Raw genomic sequence first — 21,669 nt, 5'->3', positions numbered from 1 at the left:
GACTTTCGTTTTTTTGGGGGGAGGGGGTTCAGGTAGTATATCCCTCAATCTCAAAATGGTACTTTCCAACCCGCCCTTCTTTTCACGTGACCTGACTGTCCCTCTGCGCCTTCAGCCCGTGCCTACCTCCCGTCGCGTGTGTGGTAGATCCGCCTTCACCAGCCTCCAAAGGCTATCCCTCCCTTCCTCCCTCTCCTCGTACTCTAACCTTACCGGCTCTCGGTTTTTCACCTAAGAACCACGTCCCAGGGAAGAACAAAAATATCGAAAAAAAACAGAAAGATTTTGTCCTCTGCCTGTTTCCGTAAACCCAGGTATGGTGGCCGAACTGGCGCCGTAACGTACGTCCAATTTTTATTTCCGCGCATTACCAAGCTTACGCAATCATAAGCTGCACAAATTCAAGCCTAAATACAGGTTTTTGCCTTGCGATCTCTGCTAACTTCCTTGGACTTCATGATTAGAAAGTACCAGTAGCTTTAACAGGACGGCGGCCATGATTAAAAAACATCATTAGTTTTTAATTGGAGGCGTCCAACAGCACTATTCTCTGGGCGCCGCCATATCGACCAGGTATAACGTGCGCACAGCACTGTGCAGAGAGACTTATTTCTACTTTTAAGTCCTGCCGATAACGATGGGTACAATGTGCATATGTGTATAAAACTTTAATAGCGACATAGAAAATTTGGCACCTATGAAAGTATATGGTGGACCCGCAGTGAAATTAGTATGAAGTAGACCAAGTATCTACCTGCCTGCTGGTAGTGCCTGAGGCACTTGACTGCTAACCAGAAGGCTGGTGGTTCAAACCCACCAGCCACTCCTCAGAAGGCAGATGGGGCAATCTACTTCCGTATTGATGTTGTTGTTGTTATGTGCCATCGATTGATACTGCCTTGGAAACCCAAGGAGGGGTCCCTATGAGTCAGGTCCGACTTGACGGCACTTAACAACAACAATATTCATGCACTGAATAAACAATGACTGAGTACCAGCGTAAACAGATTCAGTTAACTGATAGCTCTTCATCTTGAATACGAAAAATGTGTCACGTAACACATAACAACGACAGTGATACCGACAGTGATACCGCCTTGGAAACCCAAGGAGGGGTCACTGTGAGTCAGATCCAACTCCAGGGCATTAAGTTTGTTTGTTTGTTTTTTAATTTAGCACCATCTCATCCCCATCCAGGGTATATCATCTCCTCGTTCAGTGTGCTGGCACATAGCCTTCTGGATGCAGATAGTGTAAATACACTGTAAACAATGTTCACTTTGGGATCTTCTTACACGGGTCTAAAAATCAGGACCTACAGAGGCAAAGTGACTTTCCCAATGCCCACAGTCCCAAAGCCGCTGCTGATCTCTGGGGGTAGTAGACATTTAAAGGGAAAAGCCTTACATACTGTTGAATGGAGAATAAATTTGCTCTGTAAACTTTACCCAAATCACAATTAAAAAAAAAAAAAAAAAGGTGTGGGGGGGGAGGCTTGGATACTGTGAGCACACAACACCTGCCACTCAAGGTGCTGGATGGCCTACAGTGGGTTCATGTGTTGGGGCAGGACTTCTGCTGCTCCCACCCTTTCCCCGAAATATGCCATGCTGCACCACCAGGATCCTGCCTAGGATCAGACAGGCAAGAACAGCTACAAGCTCTGGGGCAGGTCACTCGCATGCCACACACACCCTTAAAGCTGTGGAGTAGGGAAAGGGCAGACTCCAGAGGGTTCTTCTCTATGACCCCTGCCCTTTCTGGGGGCTTAAAGACAAGGGTCAGAGGTCCTCTGGGTCATGCTTGGGATGGCCTGGCATCTTGGTTATCTCTTCTTTCTCCTCTTCAGGCCTCTCTTCCCCTCCTGTTACCTCTTGTCCATCTGTGATTTCCTCCTTTCCAGTCCAAGTTTCCTCTAGACATGCTAGATTGGGTGAGAGGAAACAATTTAGTTACTGGTCCTGAAGGTAGGGGAGGCTGTAGCCTGGCAGGAAAGGAGCCCAGCCCACATACTTACCAGTTTCTGCGGCTGGGAGCACATGCCCTTTACAGAGAAAATGCTCTAGGGGCTGCTCCTGGTGGTGGAAGTACCAGTCCCCCACAACGTCTTCAAACTCCTCCAGCATTGTTTCACACTGGTCAAGTGGAAGGTCCAGAAAGGTGTGTGCTCTGCTCAGCTTTGGAAACCCTCCTCCTCTCTGCTCTCCACTCCCTGTCTCCCCTTCCTCACCTGACTGACCCTGGAGAGGCAGCCAGCCTAGAGTTGAAGCTTGGCTTACTAGATGTGTGATCCTCATTCATTGCATAAACATTTACGACCACCTACTCTGTGCCAAAGGGAGCTCTGGTGGAGTAGTGCCTAAAGCACTTGACTGCTAACCAGAAGGTTGGTGGTTCAAACCCACCAGCAACTCCTCGGAAGGAAGGTTGGGCAATCTGATTCTGTAGTGATACTGCCTCAGAGTCGCTATGAGTTGGATCTGACTTGACAGCAGTCTGTTTGGTTTTTTTGGACTCTGTGCCAAAGGAGGTCTGGTGGTCCAGTGGTTAAAACATTTAGCTGCTAACCAGAAGGTTGGTGGTTCGAACCCACCCAGCTGCTCCGTAGAACAAAGATGAGGCAGTCTGCTTTTGTAAAGATTTATAGCCTTGGAAACCGAATGAGGGGCACTATGATTCGGAATTGCCTTGATGGCGGTAAGGAGGAGGAATAGTCTGTGCCAGGTAGTTTATTAAACTTCTCTGATGCTCAGCTCCTTGCTTGTAAAATGGGAAATGGTAACAGTACCTATCACAACAGTAGTGACGGTAAAATAAGGCAGAGCTAGAAAGAACAGGGTCCTGAGTATGACACACAGCAGCTGCTCAATAAGCAACAGTAGTTGTTAACCAAAACCAAACTCATTGCCATTGAGTCGACTTGACTCCTAGTGACCCCTCCTTGGGTTTCCGAGGCAGTAATCGGAACAGAGTAGGAGGTGGTAAATGTTTATGGAATGAATGAGGATCACACATCTAGTAGTTGGAGCCGACTCATAGTGACTCCTTGGGTTTCCAAAGCAGTATCTCTATGGAAGTAGATTGCCCCCAGTCGTCCTTCCGAGGAGCGGTTGGTGGGTTTGAACCACCAGCCTTCTGGTTAGCAGTCAAATGCCTTAGGCACTACGCCACCAGAGTTCCCAGTATGGTGGTTATTACTAGTCTCTATATCCAACTTCTTGATATGCTCCCGAGCCCACTTCAGTTGATGGCAGCCTTTGCTTTATCACTTCTGCCCCTTCCTCCCTGCTCAGAGGGAGACATCTATAGTCAGATCGTAGGACCCAGTTCTCTCAGGTCCCTTCTCCCCTCCCCAGGCAATGCAGTATCCTATCCTACCTGCTTCTTGAGGAACGTGACCTCCACGCTGGGCTCATCCCACAGCTCCAGAGGGATCCCCAGGTCCACGTTCACCCCCTTCTGAACGAGGCCTTTCAGCGTGACCATGGTCTGACTCTCGCCCTGAGAGATGGGGAATTTGGGATCAGCCCAGCCCACTGCCCATCTCTTCCTTCCTCTTTCCTACCATATCTGCTTTGTCAGCCACTGGAGAGCCGGGTAAGTTCCATGAAGGCGAGAGGAGGGAGTTTGATGATGGAAAGGAGACAGTGGAAATGGAGGTGGTAGAGACAGGCAGACATCTCTCGTAGACCTCAGGGGATATAAGCCATTGTCTCTGAGAGGGGGAATCCCCCACCGTGGCTGCCTGGGGGAAGCGTCTGACCTTGGCGTATCTCAGTGAACCCTTGCGTTCAGCATGAACGCTGTAATCCAGGATCCGCTCACATAGATTCTCCAAGGCCTCTTCCAGTCTCGTCTCCCTGTGGGAAGAGGGGAAAAAAAGACTCCCTAGATGCCGGAGGAGCTCCCAGAGCTCTTACAGGGGTTGGAAGGTGATGGGGCACCAATGAGACTCACGAAACGCTGTAAGGGACGTGTCTTTTCCTCTTGCCTGTGTCCAGCACCTGCCCCAGCTCCAACATCTCTCGAGACCGGCGGGTGCGGCTCAGTTCTTCCTGTAGTTCCAGACTCAGCAGCTTACAGACTGGTACGGAATAAAGACATCTAAGGAGATGTGAAGGAAAAACAAACACGCCAGCACCTCTCTGCAGGTGACCACAGGCAGCTTAGCGTGCTGGTTACAAGGACAGGCTCTGAAGCCAGTCTGCCTGCTGGAATCCTGGCTCAGCCACCTGGTATGACAACCTTGCTGTGACTCAGTCTGTTCATCTCTAAAACGGAGATCCTTAAAGTATCTCCCTCAAAGGGCTGTGCTGTGTGTGAATATGCGAATATATGGCCAGCCCTTAGAACAACATCTGGCACACAGAGAGTGCTGTGTATGTGTTTGCTGTTATTCTGCAGTTACTCATTGAGCGCCTTGTAAATGCACACTAAAATGATGAAAAAAAAGCAACCAATGGCAGTGGTGCCATTGAGTCGATTCCAACTCATGGAGACCTCCATTGGGTTTCCAAGGTGGTAAATCTTTACAGAAGTAGATTGCCCAGTCTTGCTTCCACAGAGTGGCTGGTGGCTTTGAACCACCAACCTTCTGGTTAGCAGTCAGATGCCTTAGGCACTGTGCTACCAGAGCTCCTTCACTAATGATTAAAACTAAAACCAAACCAAACTCACTGCCATCAAGTTGATTCCGACTCATAGTGACCCCCTTTGGGTTTCCAAGGCAGTAAATCTTTACAGAAGTAGATTGTCCAGTCTTCCTTCCACAGAGTGACTGGTAGGTTTAAACCGCCAACCTTCTGGTCAGCAGTCAAATGCCTTAGACACTATGCCACCAGAGCTCCTTCACTAATGATTAGAGAACAAGAAAACCCATAATCCCTATCCATGGGACACAAGACACTGCCAGTGCAGACAGATAGATAAACAAATGATGACAATATGGCATGAGGGACCCTATACTAGGGATGCAGACCAAGAAACTTAACCTCATAACCAAAACCAAAAAACCAAACTCACTGCCATCAAGTCAATTCCAACTCATAGCGACTCCCACTGAGTTTCCAAGGCTGTAAATCTTTATGGCAGCAGATTTCCTTATCTTTCTTTCACAGAGTAGCCAGTGGGTTCAAACCACTGACCTTTTGGTTAGCAGGCAGATGCCTTATAACTTCATAAGGAAATGCGAAATTCATTCAGTGGTGATCACCTTAAGAGCAAACATCAAGCCTACTCTGCCAGTCTTTCCAGCACCTAGCATGTGACCTAACACTTGGGGGGGTCTCAAGAAAGGGAACAGCCAATACAGAAGTGACAGGCAAACGACTGGAACAGGTAACAAAAGTGCCTGAACTGTCCCAGGCACTGTGCTGGGACCTGGGACTACACAGACAGCCTGTTCCCCAAGGACACAATACAGAGGGAGGTGACAGATGAGGGAAAAGGCTTCCAGGGGAGGTGACATTTTAAATGTCTGGGTCTTAAAGAATGGATAGGTACTTCCTCGATAACAGAAAGAAGAGGGTCACTCCAGGCGAAGGGAGGAATAACATGTAAAGGCAGAGAGGTTGTTCTGGTTCCCTAGTGCCGCTCTGACAAGAAATATATCACAAATGGGATGGCCTTAACAAACAGGAGTTTATGGTTACAATTTGGAGGCTTTAAGTCCAAGTTCAAAGTGCCAGGCTCTAGGGGCTGGGTGAAAGCCCCTCAGCCTTGGTCTTCAGCTCTGCCTCCAGCTCCTGGCCCACTGAAGCTAGAGGTTTTTCTTCACCCAGACAGCCGCTGGCTGCTGAGGCTGAGAAGCCCAAGGCTGACAGGTAACAAGGCACAGCCCCTATATTACCAAACCACACGGCAGGCCATTAGTTCAAGTCCATTGTAAGTCCCAGGGTTGGCAGAGCATGGCAGGCTGCTGAACAACGACACGGCTACATGCAGGGTCCAAGCGTGCCATAGGCTAGAGACCACTCCCAAGGCTTCTCCTTAGATACAGGAGGCAGACCATATCCCAAAGGCAGCTACTCAAGCTTGTGGTAGATCCCACCATGGAGTTGATTGCCAGTCTCATCATGGGGAATAACTACCACAGCTGCCCAGCCACTCAACCAGGCCCAGCCAAGTTGACACACAAACATACTACCACAAAGGTACAAAACAATAAGGCATGTTCAGTGACCAGTGAGAAGATCCAGGTGGCTGAAGTATGGGGCCCTTTTGGGATAGAGGTGGGAAGATGAAAATATAGGAAAGGTTGAGGCCATCCTGTAAAAAAGATAGTACGCCAAAAACATTGGCTGTGTTCTGATCACCGAAAAAACCTATGGGGGGGGGGGTGTAAAACAAGGACAAGGGAATGGACATAATTAAGTCTGTGGTGAGAAAGAATGTTGGGGTGGTGGGGAGGTGTGGGGACACAGAAGGGAAGGGAGAGGATAGTTTAGGACCAGGGTCTGAGAGACACTTACATTGAAATGCAGTAAGGGATGAGGCGAAGAGAAAAAAGGATCCAGAAATGAAAAGAAGGCAAAACACGAGGACCAGGGAGGACCTCAATCACCCAACTCTGAAGTGCCCCCTCCCAGGTTGGCCCCACACTGATGTAACCACAGAAGATGATGTTTGCGGTAAAATCCAGGCAGCGCACGCCCTCAGCAAAGCCTCACATGACGGGGAACGTCTCGGTAGTGTGACCTCCCTTTTATGAGCGTCGAGTGTGGATTGCTCACTCCCAAATCTCCTCAGGGGTGCACAGGTCCTGTAATTTGAGGGCGTCTCTGCTGATGTGGGACAGGATGTCCACAAGGTACGAGCCTCCCACGCTGCTCCAGCAGGCCCTCAAGATTCAGGTCCAGTGACAAGGGGAACACACCCACATACTGAAGATGTTCAGTGCAGTGGGAGGTCCTGGGCAGACAGTTCCTGAACTACAATACCCACAACCATGCGGGCCCAAGCCCTCAAGACAAAGCGGGCTCCCTCTGGGTATCTCATGGGAATTGTAGTCTTGGGGTTGCACTATGCCACTCCCCTCGATTTCTTCTGAATTCTGCCAAGTTCACGGAACCGCCCTCAGGTTTTCAAGGAGGTCGAGTGACCCATCTATCACAGTCCATTTGGTTGTGTCAGTCCTCGTTTTAATACCTCTGCATGAAACCTTTTGATGCATTTGAATTCCGGTGTTAGTGAAGAATTTGGAATATAGCATGGACTGCCAAAAGAAAGCATATATCTGTCTTGGAAGAAGTACAGCCAGAATGCTCCTTAAAAGGGAGGATTGTGACACTTCATCTCACATACTTCAGGAGAGACCAGTGCCTGGAGGCCATCGTGTTTATAAAGTCATGTGAACAAGTGGAAGACCCTCAGCGAGAAGGACTGATAACAGTGGCTGCAACAATGGGCTCACACATCGCAAGGATGATGAGCATGGCGCAGGACTGGGCAGTGTTTCGTTCTAGGTACACAGGGTTGCTACGAGTCTGAACCGACTTGGTGCCACCTAACAGTAACAAACAATACTGATCAGACAACAGCCAATGTTTCTGGCAATTGCATACAAGTCTCTACTGTATGGCCCCAACCTTTCTCATGTTTCTCTCCTCCCACCTCATCCCAAAAGTGGTCCTGGCCCAGGGAGGTGGGGCAAGGGGAATACAGATACGAGCTACTCCCTTTAGATACCTTCGCATTTGCTGGGCAAGCGTTCCAAGTCGTCGTCGTCCTCCTCCTCCGGCGTCCCGGCCGAAGACCCAAACACTACCAACATGAAAAGCAAAATCCCCAAATGCACAGGTCCCATGACGAAACGCGGTCCACAAACAACCACTCTTCTTTTCAAACCAACTTGGGCAAGTCAGCGGGCCCTTTAAATTCACAGGCGGTCGGCGGCAGCTTGAAACCCAGGATGGGAGCGCAAGCGCGTGCGCAGTTCCAACCCCCAAAAAGGAGGCTAGGCCTCATTGCTTCCTGGGCTGTTTCGCCTAGGTTTGGTGGCGCCTCCTGAAGGTCCTGGCCGCCACGTAGTGAAAAAATAAATCAAAGTAATGGGGACAGAAGAGCGTGTTTGTTACGCACATATTTATAAAGCGTTTTTATATAATTCCAGGCCTTGAACTTGGCGCACTTGTTCCAGCTCTGGGGAGAGGCGGAGTGTTACTGTCCTCTGCCCGGACCTGTTCCCAAGAGGGGGCGGGTCCAACATGGCGCCGAGCGCTGGGTGAGCGGCGCTTTGGCGGCGGTGAGAGTTTTTTTTATGTTTGGCTGCTCGGCTGACGGGGCCTGGTCTGAGTGATATCAAAGACAAGACCCCCAGAGGGTCCTCTGTGGGTACCGGGAAGAAGACGGTTGGTTGTGTGTCCCTGCGCGTGGGGACTCCCGTGTGTGTGTGTTTGCATTGAAGGGATGTTGGGGGGAGATGAGATGGGCTCTCAGCCTTTGCCGGCGGTGTACTCATTGCCTCTCTGCTGGGAAAACTCCTACACAACCTTGAAGCCCTAGCTCAAGCCAGGCCCCTGGGAAGTCTTCTCGATGCCTCCACTGATCTGAGGGTCTTCGAGGCTATAGAGAGCGTTAGGATCCTTTATTGGACGCCTATTACCTACCGGGCCCAGTGCGAGGGTAGGAGAAAGACAGATACGGAGTCAGCCTCTAGTGGGAAACGTTCTGAAAAGGACTAGGTACTGGGGACCACGGCGGAAGAGCAATCAGTTCTGTTGGGGAAGGGGGCGGCTTCGCTGAGAGGCGGTGAGTACCGCTGGATGTTGAAGGATTAGTAGTTCTTCAGAGCGCTGGGGCAGGACCGCTTCTTGCATACCCAGCGCCTGGCACAAAGTGTATGTTGAATAAATGTGGTCCATATAGGTAAGACATAAAAATGGGGGAGGAAACCTGGGGTGGTTTAAGAAGAACCCAGTTCTCCTGCGCCTTCCACCTTCCCATCTCCCCAGTCCTCCTGTCCCTCAACTCGGTCCTGAACACAACTGACGTGTATCTCCCTAGTGCACGGCTCCAAGCATACTACTTTCGGCCACAGACTAGATTCCAAGCTTGGGCCTGCATCTTACTCATCTTGGTAATAGTGATTCTGAATATTTATCGAACACATACATAGTATATACAAACATCTCTAAGCTTTACAGTTCATTCAAATATTTATCGGGTGTCTACCTTGCCTTATGCACTGGTTTGGGTTCTTGGAATACATCAGTGAACATAACAGACAAATACCCCTGCCCTCACGGAGCTCACACGGTGGTGGTAAACAGTAAGAAATTATACAATATACTAGAAGATGTAACTTGCTGTAAGGAACTCTGGTGGCACAGTGGGTAAGGCACTTGGTTTGGTTCAAACCTACCAGCTGCTATGCAGGAGGAAGATAAGGCAATCTATTTCTATAAAGATATAGAAGGGAGCTTTGAAACCCTATGGGTTGTTAAAGAGTTGGAATCAAATTGATGGTAGTGGGTTCACTGAGCTCACACTGTTAATGGTAAACAATTAGAAATTATACAATATATTCCAAACCAAAACCAAATTCACCACCATTGAGTCCATTCCAACTCATAGCAACCCCCTTTGGGTTTCCAAGCTGGTAAATCTTTATAGAAAAAGATTGCCCCATCTTTATACTGTGGAGGGCTGGTGGGTTTGAACTGCCAACCTGGTTAGCAGTCAAATGCCTTAGGCACCATGCCATCAGAGGTCCTTATAACAACAACAACAAAAAAAAAAACTCACTTCTGACTCATAGTGACCCTTCCTTGGGTTTCTGAAGCGGTATCTACAGAAGTAGATTGCCCAGTCTTCCTTCCAAGGAACTCCTTATAGAAAATGTTAAATGCTATGGGGAAAACAAAGTAGACCAGAAGGGAGTTTGGGTGGAACATTGAATTGGGTGGTCAGTGTAGGCAGCCAAGCAGACATCTTGGGAAGAGCATTTCAGGCAGAAGGAACAGAGCAAAGGCTGTAAAGCAAGAGTATAGCTGGCAGGGTCAGAGAAGCCCAGAGACGACTGGGGCTCAATCAAGGTGGGAAAGAAGAGGAAAGTGGTCAGAGAGATAATGAGGATGGACAAGCCATGAAGGGCCTTGTAGGCCATCAGAAGGATTTTGGGTTTCACTCTAAGACAGGGGACCATTGCAGGGTTTCGAGCAGAGAAATGACATAATGAAGTTTGCATCCGACAGGTTAACTTTAGTTGCTATTAGGAGTAGATGTGAGGAGGCAAGAGGAGCCCTGGCAGGGAGACCTTGTTAGGAAACTATTGAAGTTATCCAGAGAAAAGATGATGGTGACCTGGGCCAAGATGGTGAGAGTGGAGCAATCAGGTTAGATTACCTGGTTTTCTCCATAAAGGCTGAGCGCCTGGTTGGATAGCATTGCTGTGAGTGAAGATGGGGAAAGCTGAAGCTGGAGCAGGTGGGTAGGAGGAGTTCAGGAGTTCAGTCTTAGCGAAGCCTTTGAGTAGGCAGTTGGATATACAAGTCTGAATTAGGGAGAGCAGTCTGGGCTGGGGATAAAAATTTGGCCATCATTCACCCATAAAAGATATTTAAAACTCTGGTAGCATAGTGCCTAAGGCACTTGACTGCTAACCAGAAGGCTGCTGGTTCAAACCCATCAGTTGCTCCTCAGAAGGAAGATAGGGCAATCTACTTCTGTAGTGATACTTCCTTGGAAACCCCCGGAGGGGTCGCTGTGAGTTGGGTCCGACTCGACAGCACATAACGACAACAACAGAAGTGGTTGAGATCACCAAGGAAACAGATGTAGCTAGAGATGAAGACCCAAGACTGAGACCTGGACACTCCAGTATTAAGCAGATGGAGCAAAGAGGAAGGACTAGTAAAACTCAGAGAGTGACCAGTGGGCAAAACCAAGTAAAGCTGGTCTGGCAGTCAAGTGAGAAAGTATTTTCAGAAGAAGGAAGTCGTCAAGTATATACTGCTGAGAGGTCAAGTAAGAAGAAGACTGCAAGAGGACCTTGGTTTTAGCAAAGTGGAGCAACTGATGATCTTGACGAGCAGTTCCAGGGATGTATGTCTGCCACTGAGTAGATTCTGACTTGGAGCAATTCAGTAGGACAGAGTAGAACTGCCTGGTAAGGTTTCTAAGGCTGTCAGTCTTCGCAGAAGTGTTTGCCATATCTTTCTTCTGAGGAGTGCTGATGGGTCCAAACCACTGATCTGGTAAGCAGCAGAATGCTTTAACCACTGTACCACCAAGGTTCCTTATCAGCCTGGTTGTATGTTTTTCTCATTACATTCAGTTGTACAGCTGTATGGGCTCTGGTGGCATAGTGCCTAAGGCATTTGACTGCTAACCAGAAGGCTGGTGGTTCAAACCCACCAGCCACTCCTAGGAAGGAAGATGGGGCAATCTACTTCCGTAGAGATACCGCCTGGAAAACCTAAGGAGGGGTCTCTGTAAGTCAGATCCAACTTGACGGCAGTGAGTTTGGCTTTTTTTAGGGGGTGGTTTATAGGCTAAGTGGGAGAGTTGTGTTTAACCAGCATTGGATTTCTGTGAGGCAAGAAGGATGATGTAAGAAGGAGCAGGGGAGTTGTGGTCTATGTGTAACCACCTCAGGCACAAAGGCATTATCTGTGTTTCACAGAGAAGAAAACTAAAGCTGAGAGGACTTAAGTAATTTGTTTACTAACAGCCAAGTAGTGGTAGAGATGGGATTTAAATTTAGGTCTGCATTCATGTACTGTAAGGAGCCCTGGTGGCACAGTGGTCAAAGTGCTTGGCTGCCCACTGAAAGGTACATGGCTCAAACCCCCCGGGCAACTGCAGGAGCAAGATGTAAAGATGATAGCCTGGGAAACCCTATGAGACAGTTCTACTCTGTCTTCCAGGGTTGCAGTGAGTTGGAATCTCCTTGTTGATGGTGGGTTTGGATTTGAGTCGTTTACTGTACCTTATTCGGGAGGTGCCCTGGTGACGCTGTGGTTAAACAACTGGCTGCTGACTGAAAGGTCGGTGGTTTGAACCCACCAGGGCATCCTGCAGGTGAAAGATACAGCACTGCTTCTGTAAAGATGACAGTCTTGGAAGCCCCACCAGGCCGTTCTCCTCTGTCCTATAGGGTCGCTGAAACTATATAGTTGGGCTCGACACAATAGCAGTGGGGTTGTTGGGGGGGGTACCTCACTTGTACAGTGCTTGTCTTGGAATTAAAGTCCAGTGTAACTGTGTTGAATTGGGTTAGATTCCTACCCCTTTCTGTTGGAGCTCAGTCCCGACTCACATGGGGGTAGACAGGAGATAGCCTGCGTTCCTTCCCTCCCCACACCTCCTTGGTCTTCCCTTTGTTGTGGCCTCCCCTGACTGAGGGCCCCTCTTCTTTGGGTCTCAGGTTTCTTCTTCCCTCTCCTGCCAGGGTACCCACCTCTCCACCCTGGAGCATCCTCCTTAGGGGGAGGAGGGGAGGGGCTCCGGGATGGCCGAGGAGAAGAAGCTGAAGCTCAGCAACACAGTGCTGCCCTCGGAGTCCATGAAGGTCGTAGCCGAGTCCATGGGCATCGCTCAGATTCAGGAGGAGACCTGCCAGCTGCTGACGGACGAGGTCAGCTACCGCATCAAGGAAATCGCGCAGGTGAGGCAGCCCTCGGTGGAGCTTGTGGCCGGTGGCCCCTTTCTTCCCTGCGACCTTGGGCTGATGTTTCCTTCCTGTCCCCGCCCCCAGGATGCTTTGAAGTTCATGCACATGGGGAGGCGGCAGAAGCTCACCACCAGTGACATTGACTATGCGCTGAAGCTGAAGAACGTCGAGGTGACGGGGATGCACGGAAGGGGCAGGGGGGCTGTGGCAGCGGGTGGGGGCACGCCATCCTCCCCGACAAGTGCATTTGCCTCCACAGGCTTCCCTCTCAGTCCAGTGTCTGTCTGTCTCCCGTTCCAGCCTCTTTATGGCTTCCATGCCCAGGAGTTTATCCCTTTCCGTTTTGCCTCTGGTGGGGGCCGGGAGCTTTACTTCTACGAGGAGAAGGAGGTTGATCTGAGTGACATCATCAATACGCCTCTGCCCCGGGTGCCCCTGGACGTCTGCCTCAAAGGTTGGGGGAGGGGAGAGCAGGGTGGCAGGGCAGAGAGAAGGGGGGTGCAATGCACATGGGTTTGAGGAAAGTCACAAGTGAAATGGCCATGTGGTCATTGTGAGATCCCTGGTGAGTGGTACAGAAGGGGAGGAGGAACAAATCCATCCATCCCTCTGGGTGGAGAGGCTCCTAGTGTCCACCCACAAGCAATTCGACCTTACACCACCTTCCTTCCTTGCAGCGCATTGGTTGAGCATCGAAGGGTGCCAACCGGCTATACCAGAGAACCCGCCTCCAGGTAACCTGTACGCCCAGAGCCCGTCCCTCTGTATTTCACTCCCCTTGCCCCTTCCACACTTGTCACTCCTGCTGTGATTGCTTTCCCATCAGCTCCCAAAGAGCAGCAGAAGGCGGAGGCCACAGAACCCCTGAAGTCAGCAAAGCCAGGCCAGGAGGAGGACGGGCCCTTGAAAGGCAAAGGTCAGGGTGCTGCTACAGCCGACAGCAAAGGTCAGTACTGCTGGACCTGGGCCTCTCTCGACTCTTGCCTCAAAGCCACATGGTCATGTGTGAAGTGGGTGAGGGCCTAAGGGGAAGCCCGGTCTCCCTGGGAAACGGAGGCTTAACGTTTGTCTGGTACTGAGGCCTCTTCTGGAGCGCACTTTTTCTAACTCGTCTTCCCAATTCACACAGGGAAAGAGAAAAAGGCACCGCCCTTGCTGGAAGGAGCTCCTTTGCGACTGAAACCCCGAAGTATCCATGAGTTGTCTGTGGAACAACAGCTCTACTACAAGGAGATCACTGAAGCCTGTGTGGGGTCGTGCGAGGCCAAGAGAGCAGTGAGGAGCCCCACCTTCTGGCCCTTACTCCAGGAGCCCTCTGTGAACCCCCCGATTGCTCCCACGATCCCTGCCTCACCTCCCTCCCTCCCTCCACAGGAAGCTCTGCAGAGCATTGCCACAGACCCGGGCCTCTATCAGATGCTGCCACGGTTCAGCACCTTCATCTCGGAGGGGGTGAGGCTCTGGGGAGATCGGGGCCCGGCATGAGGCATTCTGAGGGGCCAAAGACGGCAGGAGCAGTTCTCGGGGGGTCTCACTGCCCCATCACGCCTCCCTTAGGTCCGTGTGAACGTGGTGCAGAACAACCTGGCTCTGCTCATCTACCTCATGCGCATGGTGAAGGCGCTGATGGATAACCCGACGCTGTATCTAGAAAAATACGTGAGTGGTCCCGCCCACCCCCCTCTCTTCCCAGGGATCTGGTCTGTGGGACCCACCAACTCGCCTCTCCTCGCTCAGGTGCATGAGTTGATCCCGGCTGTGATGACCTGCATCGTCAGCAGGCAGCTGTGCTTGCGACCAGATGTGGATAATCACTGGGCCCTCCGGGACTTTGCTGCCCGCCTGGTGGCCCAGATCTGCAAGCATTTCAGCACAACCACTAACAACATCCAGTCTCGAATTACCAAGACCTTCACCAAGGTGAGCAAGAGCATGGAGCAGAACTGTCCCCTAGCGATCAATGATTGCCCCACCCGAACCAGTAGTGGGTCTGTCTGGGCTGAGAAAATGACACTGAAAATAAGGGGCAGAGGGAAGGGACCTGGAATTTGGGTCTAAAGGACCTTAGCTTCATCGGTAACATCCTGATTGGCAAGGTGTGTTTATGAAATCCTTGGGTCCTTAATGATTAGCCTTTCCCCACCCCTTGACCTGAATTTCTCTCCTTCCCCACAGAGCTGGGTGGATGAGAAGACCCCATGGACCACGCGATACGGCTCCATTGCAGGCCTGGCAGAGCTGGGACATGATGTTAGGCCCCCGGTGGGAAGAACCAGGGGAGGGGAGCATCCCCCCAAGCTGGGAGGCGGGGTGGTAACCCGGTGGCCCGGCCTTTTCTTCCCATCCTTTCCAACAGGTGATTAAGACTCTGATTCTGCCACGGCTGCAGCAGGAGGGGGAGCGGATCCGCAGTGTCCTAGATGGCCCGGTGCTGAGCAATATCGACCGGATCGGAGCTGACCACGTGCAGAGCCTCCTCCTGGTGACCAGAGCCCCTGCCCTTCCCACCTGCTCCCAGCTTCTTCCCGCTAATTCCTCCACACACACAGATATCATGGATAGCAAGCACAATGATGTATTTTATTCAGACACTCCAATCTTTTGTTTCGTATATTGAGCAGCTAAAGGATAGAGAGTTAAATCAGAAATCAGAGGTCTGACCTCTCAGCCGGTACCTTCTGGGTTGCACTGTCCCCTGCGGTGCTTCTGCATCACTTTCTGGCCCATGTTGTGCAAACACCCCATGGATCAACTACCCCCTTCAATATTGCTCACCAGCATAACTGGTAAATTCTCCAGTCACCCCACTTGCTGCCCATGCTTCCTTATGAAGAAGCCCCCCAGCATTCCTTACACATACATACAGCAGACTTGGTCTCCAACAGGAACATACTGAAATCATGGCTACTCTCCTTTTTCACCCCTTCCCCATCAATCTCCTGGGAGTCCAACCTGCCCTCTACCTGGGTTTTATTTGCCTTTTCTCTGCAGAAACACTGCGCCCCAGTTCTGGCAAAGCTGCGCCCACCACCTGACAATCAGGATGCCTATCGGGGAGAATTTGGGTCCCTCGGCCCCCTCCTCTGCTCCCACGTGGTCAAGGCCCGGGCCCAGGCTGCTCTGCAGGCCCAGCAGGTCAACAGGACCACTCTGACTATCACTCAGGTCAGTGACAGCGTGGAGGAGAAAAGGTAACTAAGAAGAGAGACAAAGGATGAAATGAAGAAAAACCTAGGGGGGATGGAGCTGCTGCTCGCGTCAGGACAGGGCCTCGCTCGCATAGACACGTACACCCAAGACACACGCACTCACTTTTTCAAGCCTCAAGACTCTGAACTGAAATCTTGGGGGAGTCTAAGCCACCCATGAATAATGTCCCAACCCCAGGTTTTCTTGAGGTGACTTTTCCTTCTGCCTTTCTGTGCAGCCCCGGCCCACGCTGACGCTCTCCCAGGCCCCTCAGCCTGGTCCTCGGACGTCTGGCTTGTTGAAGGTCCCTGGCTCCATTGCACTGCCTGTCCAGACGCTGGTGTCTGCTCGGGCTGCCGCCCCTCCTCAGCCTTCCCCTCCTCCAACCAAGTTTATTGTGATGTCCTCGTCCTCTAGTGCCTCATCTACTCAACAGGTACGGGGAGCCGTGTGAGTGAAGGGGTGGTGAGGTGCACATCCCCAGCTGCCCAGAAGGGCCCACGTTACCTCAGAGCACGCAGGGGACACCCCTAAGGAGAACCCACTCGTTCTGGTCCCAAAACACGAGGAAGGGACTCTTCCAGGGTCCCGTGGGGCGCCGGTTGCTCAGTCCGAGCCAGCCTGTTGTGCTGGCAGCTCTCTATAGGACCCTGAGCACGTGCCCACCTGTACCCCCACCCTCTGGGAGAAGGTCCTCCTGTGGGGCGAGCTCAAGGCAATTGGCCCTGCCTTTTCTTCTCCCAGGTTCTGTCCTTCAGCACCTCAGCTCCTGGCTCGGGCTCTACCACTACCTCCCCTGTCACCACCACTGTCCCCAGTGTGCAGCCCATTGTCAAGCTAGTCTCCACAGCTACCACCGCACCCCCTAGCACGGCTCCCTCTGGTCCTGGCAGCGTCCAGAAGTACATCGTGGTTTCTCTTCCACCAACAGGGGAAGGCAAAGGAGGCCCCCCCGCCCATCCTTCTCCAGTTCCTCCTGCCGCATCATCCCCTTCCCCCCTCGGGGGCAGTGCCCTCTGTGGGGGAAAGCAGGAAGCTGGGGATAGCCCCCCTCCAGCCCCTGGAACTCCAAAGGCTAATGGCTCCCAGCCCCCTGGATCTAGCTCCCCTCAGCCTGCTCCTTGATGCTGTCACACACCTGCTGACCATCTTCTCTCCCATTGGTTTTTATACATAAGCACATAACATGCCGGGTGGAAGGGGGCAGCAGCCCTCTTCTCCCACATTCTTTTCTTCCTAATACTGTACAGTTAGTTCTTCAGAATAAAAGTTTGATTTGTAAGTTCTGCTCCATCTGAATCTTCCTGTATCAGATGCCATGTAAGGGCGGAGCCTATCAAGCTTTCCTGGCTTTCAGGATCCAGGACTTCTATCCAAGATGTGTGGGCCAGAAGGCTGAAAAACCCAGTATCACCCTTTACCTGTTCTACAGCGTCCTCATTCAAGGACAGTCAGATCCGAATGACATAGGCATCGCTGTGGCTTAGGTGTCGCACCCACTTGTGGGGGTTGGTGTTGCCGCAGGGTCTGAACGCAAGCCTGAGGAAGCGAACCTGGAGGCCAGAGCACGTGTGCCGAGGAAGTTCAAAGGAGAGGCTTGCAGGGCCCAGCCCTAGTGGAGGGGCTGAGGTGGAGGGCCCATGGCTAGGAGGGCCAGAGAGGCCTGGGACATCCATCTGTGAGGAGAAGAGGTAGAAGGAAGGGTGTTGAAGGGATAGAGAGGAAAGAGGGCAGGGAAGCCAAGAGGCCGGGTAGTAACGGTACAGCACCTGCATTGGGAGGGATGGGCCAGGGGCTGAAAATGAAGGTTGGAGGGGAGGGTGTTCGAGAATCAGCAGCTGATACCTGGAAAAGGCCTGACAGCTGAGAGCCTCCTTGTACCCGAGGTAGGTCCCAGCGAAGGGCTCCTTCCCCCAGCTCTGCCTTCTGATCTGGGCTGCTCAGCTCCTGAGATAAGCTGGAGACGAAGGGCTCTCAGCCTCGCCTTCCGGGGCTGGGCCAGTTGTACTCCAAAGCTCACACTCTTCCCTGTTCTTCAGGGAGCTGGACAAATACCACCCAACACCTCGGGGTGCACACACACTAACCTGATGACCCCTCGTGGCAGGGGAAGGTACAGCCTGACATTGAGAGCTTGGCTGCAAATGAAAGAAACCAAGTCAGCCCCAAAAGGTGTAAGCACTTGGCCCCATTCTTTAATGTCACAACTGGAGTTCAGCAAAAGTACCACCCCCTTCCCCTTCCCAAACTAGAAGTCTCTAACTGGGTAGGATTCTGAGGCTGGTTGGAGGCACATGAGCAGAAGCAGGTATCTTGACCCTGTTTCCTCTTCACACCGCTGAACTATGCCTGGCCAGGCCCAACTCTTACCTCTTTGGAGGCAGATCACATCGTAACTTCAGATAAATCTGGAGCCTGGGTGAAAGAATAAAATACCATTACTTAGGACGTGTTCTACTGACACCTCACCATCAGACCTCCGTGCATGGCTGTGTAATTGTACCCCAAGGGGAGAGAAAGTGCTGAAATCTGGCCCAACTTCAGCACCAAGCCTTGCATATGTGGGGCTGAGGCCACTTGGAGGGGTTGGTGGTGGTGGTGGTATATGCCGTTGAGTCGGACCCGACTCATAGCGACCCTTCCTTGGATTTCCGAGGCAGTATCACTATGGAAGTAGATTGCCCCATCTTCCTTCCAAGGAGTGACTGATGGGTTTGAACCACCAGCCACCTGATTAGCAGTCAAGTGCCTTAGGCACTACGCTACCAGAGCTCCCAGGGGGTGTGCCTTTCTCTAATTCTCACCTATTACCGCTAGCACGGCCACCCCTCCGGTAATAAGCCTTGGGAACATACATGCATTGGCTTGGGTTCCAGAGAAGTTCTAGAACAGGGGGAATGATCTCACCTGCCTGAGCTGCGGTCCCACTGCACAGAGGGAAAGAGCCGGAAGGGGAGAGGGGAAGGGAGATCATCTGAGAGTTGGTACCGCATTACAGTCAGCTGAAGTCAGAAGCAGAGGTCAGTTTGGTCTCCTCACACCTGAACTGCTTCCCTTTCCCACGGTGGGCCACCCCTCTCCTGACCTCTCCTTGAGGTGGTTGCAGGCGGAGGATTCGATGAGACTCAAACTCATCCAGAAGCACCGAGCTGTGAAATGAGACCTCATCAACCCGAATTCCTGGCCCATAACCTGCAAAGACAGAAAGACACCTCTCCTAACCCATACTTTAAGAGGGAGCAGTGGTGGGGATGTTGGGGAATCTGTCTTTAATACACCTAAATGCTCCTGCTCTACTCTAAGATAATCTGATTTCTCTATATGAAGTCTTTGGCATTGCCTATACATAAGGAAGGAGCTCTGGTAACATAGTGCCCAAGGCACTTGACTGCTAACCAGAAGACTGGCGGTTCAAACCCACCAGCCACTCCTCGGAAGGAAGGTTGGGCAATCTACTTCCTTACTGATACCACCTCGGAAACCCAAGGAGGGGTCTCTATGAGTCAGGTCTGACTCCACAGCACGTAACAACAACATACATAAGGAGCTCTGGTGGCCTAGTGCCTAAGGCATTAGACTGCTAACCAGAAGGTTGGTGGTTCAAACCCTCCAGCCACTCCATTGAAGGAAAACTGGGCAATCTACTTCCATAAAGATTTACCACCTCGGAAACCCAATAGGGGGGGTTGCTATGAGTTGGAATTGACTCAGTGGCAGTGGTTTTGGTTTTATACATAAAATACACCCACTTTCATCTTACCTCTTAGTTCTGACTTTCCCACACAAAATTCCTCTGTCAAGCCAATGCGCATCTCTGCCAAAAAAGAACATCAGAAAAAAAAATAACCAAACACCACTGTATATACCACCAAGGAGCCTGTCCCTCCTTAACCCTGGGTCTAGCCTGCAGACTTCTCACCAGAGCCACTAGGAAGAAAGCTCTTGAGTCGGATCTCTCCCTGCACATCCACCTTCAGTAGTGAGCCCTGAGTGACAGGGAGGTTAATGCTCCGAATTTGATCGCCCCCACGTTTCCCATATACCATCTGTCTCAGCTCCAGGGTTGGGGATCCAAACTTACATTCGATGCGATCAGTACAGACAATCTCTCAACCACATCCAGAAAAACTTCATTCTTTTGACTCTGAGAAAGACATAAAGTTTGAGTGGTTGGAGGCCGAATGGGCTGCATTCTAAAATGGGTAGGCTAAAAAGCCTGGGTAGTTGTAGCTCGGGCCCTGGGGTAGGGGTATGGGAATAAGGGAAGGGATACCGAGGTGTAGGGAAGTGGAAAGAGATGCCTGGGTCCTGGACTCTGGAGGCCCTCCCTCACCTGCTCAGAGCGACTGGAGAGGACGGGGCGGCTGGCTGCACTGCTGGGGGCCACTTTGCTCTGTTGTGTCTCAGCCCCAAACTGTAAAGCACCGAAAGCAATCAATTCTCTGACACTCCTAGCCAACCCTCCTTTTCCTTCCTCATCGTCTCTTTACCCTCTACTGACCAGACCAACACTGCTGAGGTCAAAGAGGCTGAAGGGCTTGCTGACCACAGCTTCGGTCTGGATGAAGTTCCTCAGCATTTCGGTGGATGTGGTCTGTACATACCCATAGTCCTATTGGTGAAGGAAGGAGGGTCTTTGAGTGTCAGTGGAGGGGAGGGGTGATGATAGAAAGGGGAACTTAGCTTCCCAACTTCAGGATCCCTCCGTAGACGAACGGATTGATCAGGGGAACGGGGCAAGTGAGGGCAATCCTTGGCGCTTACCAACACTTCATCCAGTAGTTCATAGACAAGAGCCACATTGCGGGAGATGGTCCCCTCACCCAGGGAGCCACAGTAATCGCCCAGGAGGGTGGCCAACCTGAGGAGACAGGAAGAAGTGTGCTATTGTCCTCTCAGATTCCCCACTCCCAGGTGCCCAGCCCAGCTCTCCTCACCGGGAGAGCAGCTCCAGGAGGCTGAAGGGAGATACGTTTTCCAACGTCGTGGCCACCAAATAGAGGCCGCTGTGTCTGATATGAATAAAATGACGGTCATCGTGGTGCTGAGGCAGAGGAGGAAAAACAGCTAATGGTTAAGACCTGAGTTCACATCCTAGCTCCCTTCTTAGCAAGCAGTGTGATTTGGGGGTGTATATGAAACCTCCCCTAAGCCCCAGCACCCTAAGGGGTGAACGGCGTTAACAGGAGGAGCTACCAGAGTTTTCTGAGGATTGAGGCATAAAAGGAACTGTGCCTGTTATATTACTTTCACGTAATGAACTTTGCTTAATATTATTCGGGAAAATGTTCTTCGTAAATGCAAGCGTTAGGGGAAACAGCCCTGGGAAGGAAGTGGCGCCCACCTGTTCCTGCCACCCCCTTCATACCCCCCCATGCCGACCCCCTCACAGTGGTTACCATGACAACCGGCGACTCGTCTCCAGGCAGTCCCGTCAGCTTCCGGTAGAAGAGCTCAGCCACATCCCGGCCGCCACTGTCTCCGCGTACTGACCGGGTGGGAGGGCAGTTAAGAAGCTGGCTTTACAAGCTGGCTCTGGGGCACCACTCCCACCCATTCCCTCCACTCCCGCCCCGGGGTTCAAGGATACAGTCCTTGTAGATGAGCGGGTCCCCCTTGGAGGACAGAATGAAGAACTGGGAAATCATGGCCGATCTGGAAAGTAGACAAGAAGACAAGACTGCGAAACCTGGGCCTGCCCCGCCCTGCGGCCCCGGAACAAAAGGAAGCGCGTGGGCTGGCCCTTTAAGAGCGACTCTCCTCCTTCCGCGCCAGCAGGGACCGCGGGAAACTGGGCGCCCGCCCAGCCTCGCCGCGCCCGGACTTCCCTAGGCAACACCCCCGCTTCCTCCTTGTCACTCTGCCCA

The 21,669-nt window shown here is 51.7% G+C and overlaps 4 protein-coding genes across 4 annotated transcripts in view; 2 read left to right on the top strand and 2 right to left on the bottom strand.

The window, feature by feature from the left end:
- Positions 1 to 1,781: 1,781 nt before the first annotated feature.
- On the bottom strand, positions 1,782 to 7,825 carry CNPY4 (canopy FGF signaling regulator 4). Its single transcript, XM_007955829.2, has 6 exons — positions 7,687 to 7,825; positions 3,958 to 4,084; positions 3,764 to 3,860; positions 3,379 to 3,501; positions 2,018 to 2,135; positions 1,782 to 1,924 (listed from the first exon to the last, which is right to left on the bottom strand). Exons 1-6 carry the CDS (start codon positions 7,802 to 7,804, stop codon positions 1,782 to 1,784), a joined length of 726 nt encoding a protein of 241 aa, XP_007954020.1. The 5' UTR covers positions 7,805 to 7,825.
- Positions 7,826 to 12,451: 4,626 nt separating this feature from the next.
- On the top strand, positions 12,452 to 16,927 carry TAF6 (TATA-box binding protein associated factor 6). The gene is made up of 14 exons (XM_007955826.2): positions 12,452 to 12,607; positions 12,698 to 12,784; positions 12,914 to 13,067; positions 13,291 to 13,347; positions 13,440 to 13,559; positions 13,743 to 13,888; positions 13,988 to 14,065; positions 14,171 to 14,272; positions 14,351 to 14,533; positions 14,789 to 14,863; positions 14,970 to 15,095; positions 15,605 to 15,778; positions 16,041 to 16,238; positions 16,547 to 16,927. The coding sequence occupies exons 1-14, from the start codon at positions 12,452 to 12,454 to the stop codon at positions 16,925 to 16,927; spliced, it is 2,037 nt and encodes a 678-aa protein (XP_007954017.1).
- A 326-nt stretch (positions 16,928 to 17,253) lies between these two features.
- AP4M1 (adaptor related protein complex 4 subunit mu 1) lies at positions 17,254 to 21,450 on the bottom strand. Its single transcript, XM_007955825.2, has 15 exons — positions 21,393 to 21,450; positions 21,202 to 21,290; positions 20,740 to 20,846; positions 20,567 to 20,663; positions 20,304 to 20,414; positions 20,136 to 20,216; positions 19,884 to 19,946; positions 19,722 to 19,788; positions 19,563 to 19,616; positions 18,888 to 18,994; positions 18,710 to 18,804; positions 18,173 to 18,217; positions 17,890 to 17,940; positions 17,648 to 17,759; positions 17,254 to 17,478 (listed from the first exon to the last, which is right to left on the bottom strand). The coding sequence occupies exons 1-15, from the start codon at positions 21,448 to 21,450 to the stop codon at positions 17,254 to 17,256; spliced, it is 1,362 nt and encodes a 453-aa protein (XP_007954016.1).
- MCM7 (minichromosome maintenance complex component 7) overlaps positions 21,449 to 21,669 on the top strand; it is a 9,255-nt gene continuing 9,034 nt past the window's right edge. The window contains exon 1 of the mRNA XM_007955824.2: positions 21,449 to 21,464. Within this exon, the coding sequence (XP_007954015.2) occupies positions 21,449 to 21,464 (16 nt within the window). The remainder of the gene's footprint in view (positions 21,465 to 21,669) is intronic.

Source organism: Orycteropus afer, unplaced genomic scaffold, assembly GCF_000298275.1.
Source record: "Orycteropus afer afer isolate SDZICR_OR568_19922 unplaced genomic scaffold, OryAfe1.0 scaffold00542, whole genome shotgun sequence".
In the NCBI taxonomy this organism is placed as follows: domain Eukaryota; kingdom Metazoa; phylum Chordata; class Mammalia; order Tubulidentata; family Orycteropodidae; genus Orycteropus; species Orycteropus afer.
This window is presented reverse-complemented; position numbering and strand designations above follow the sequence as displayed.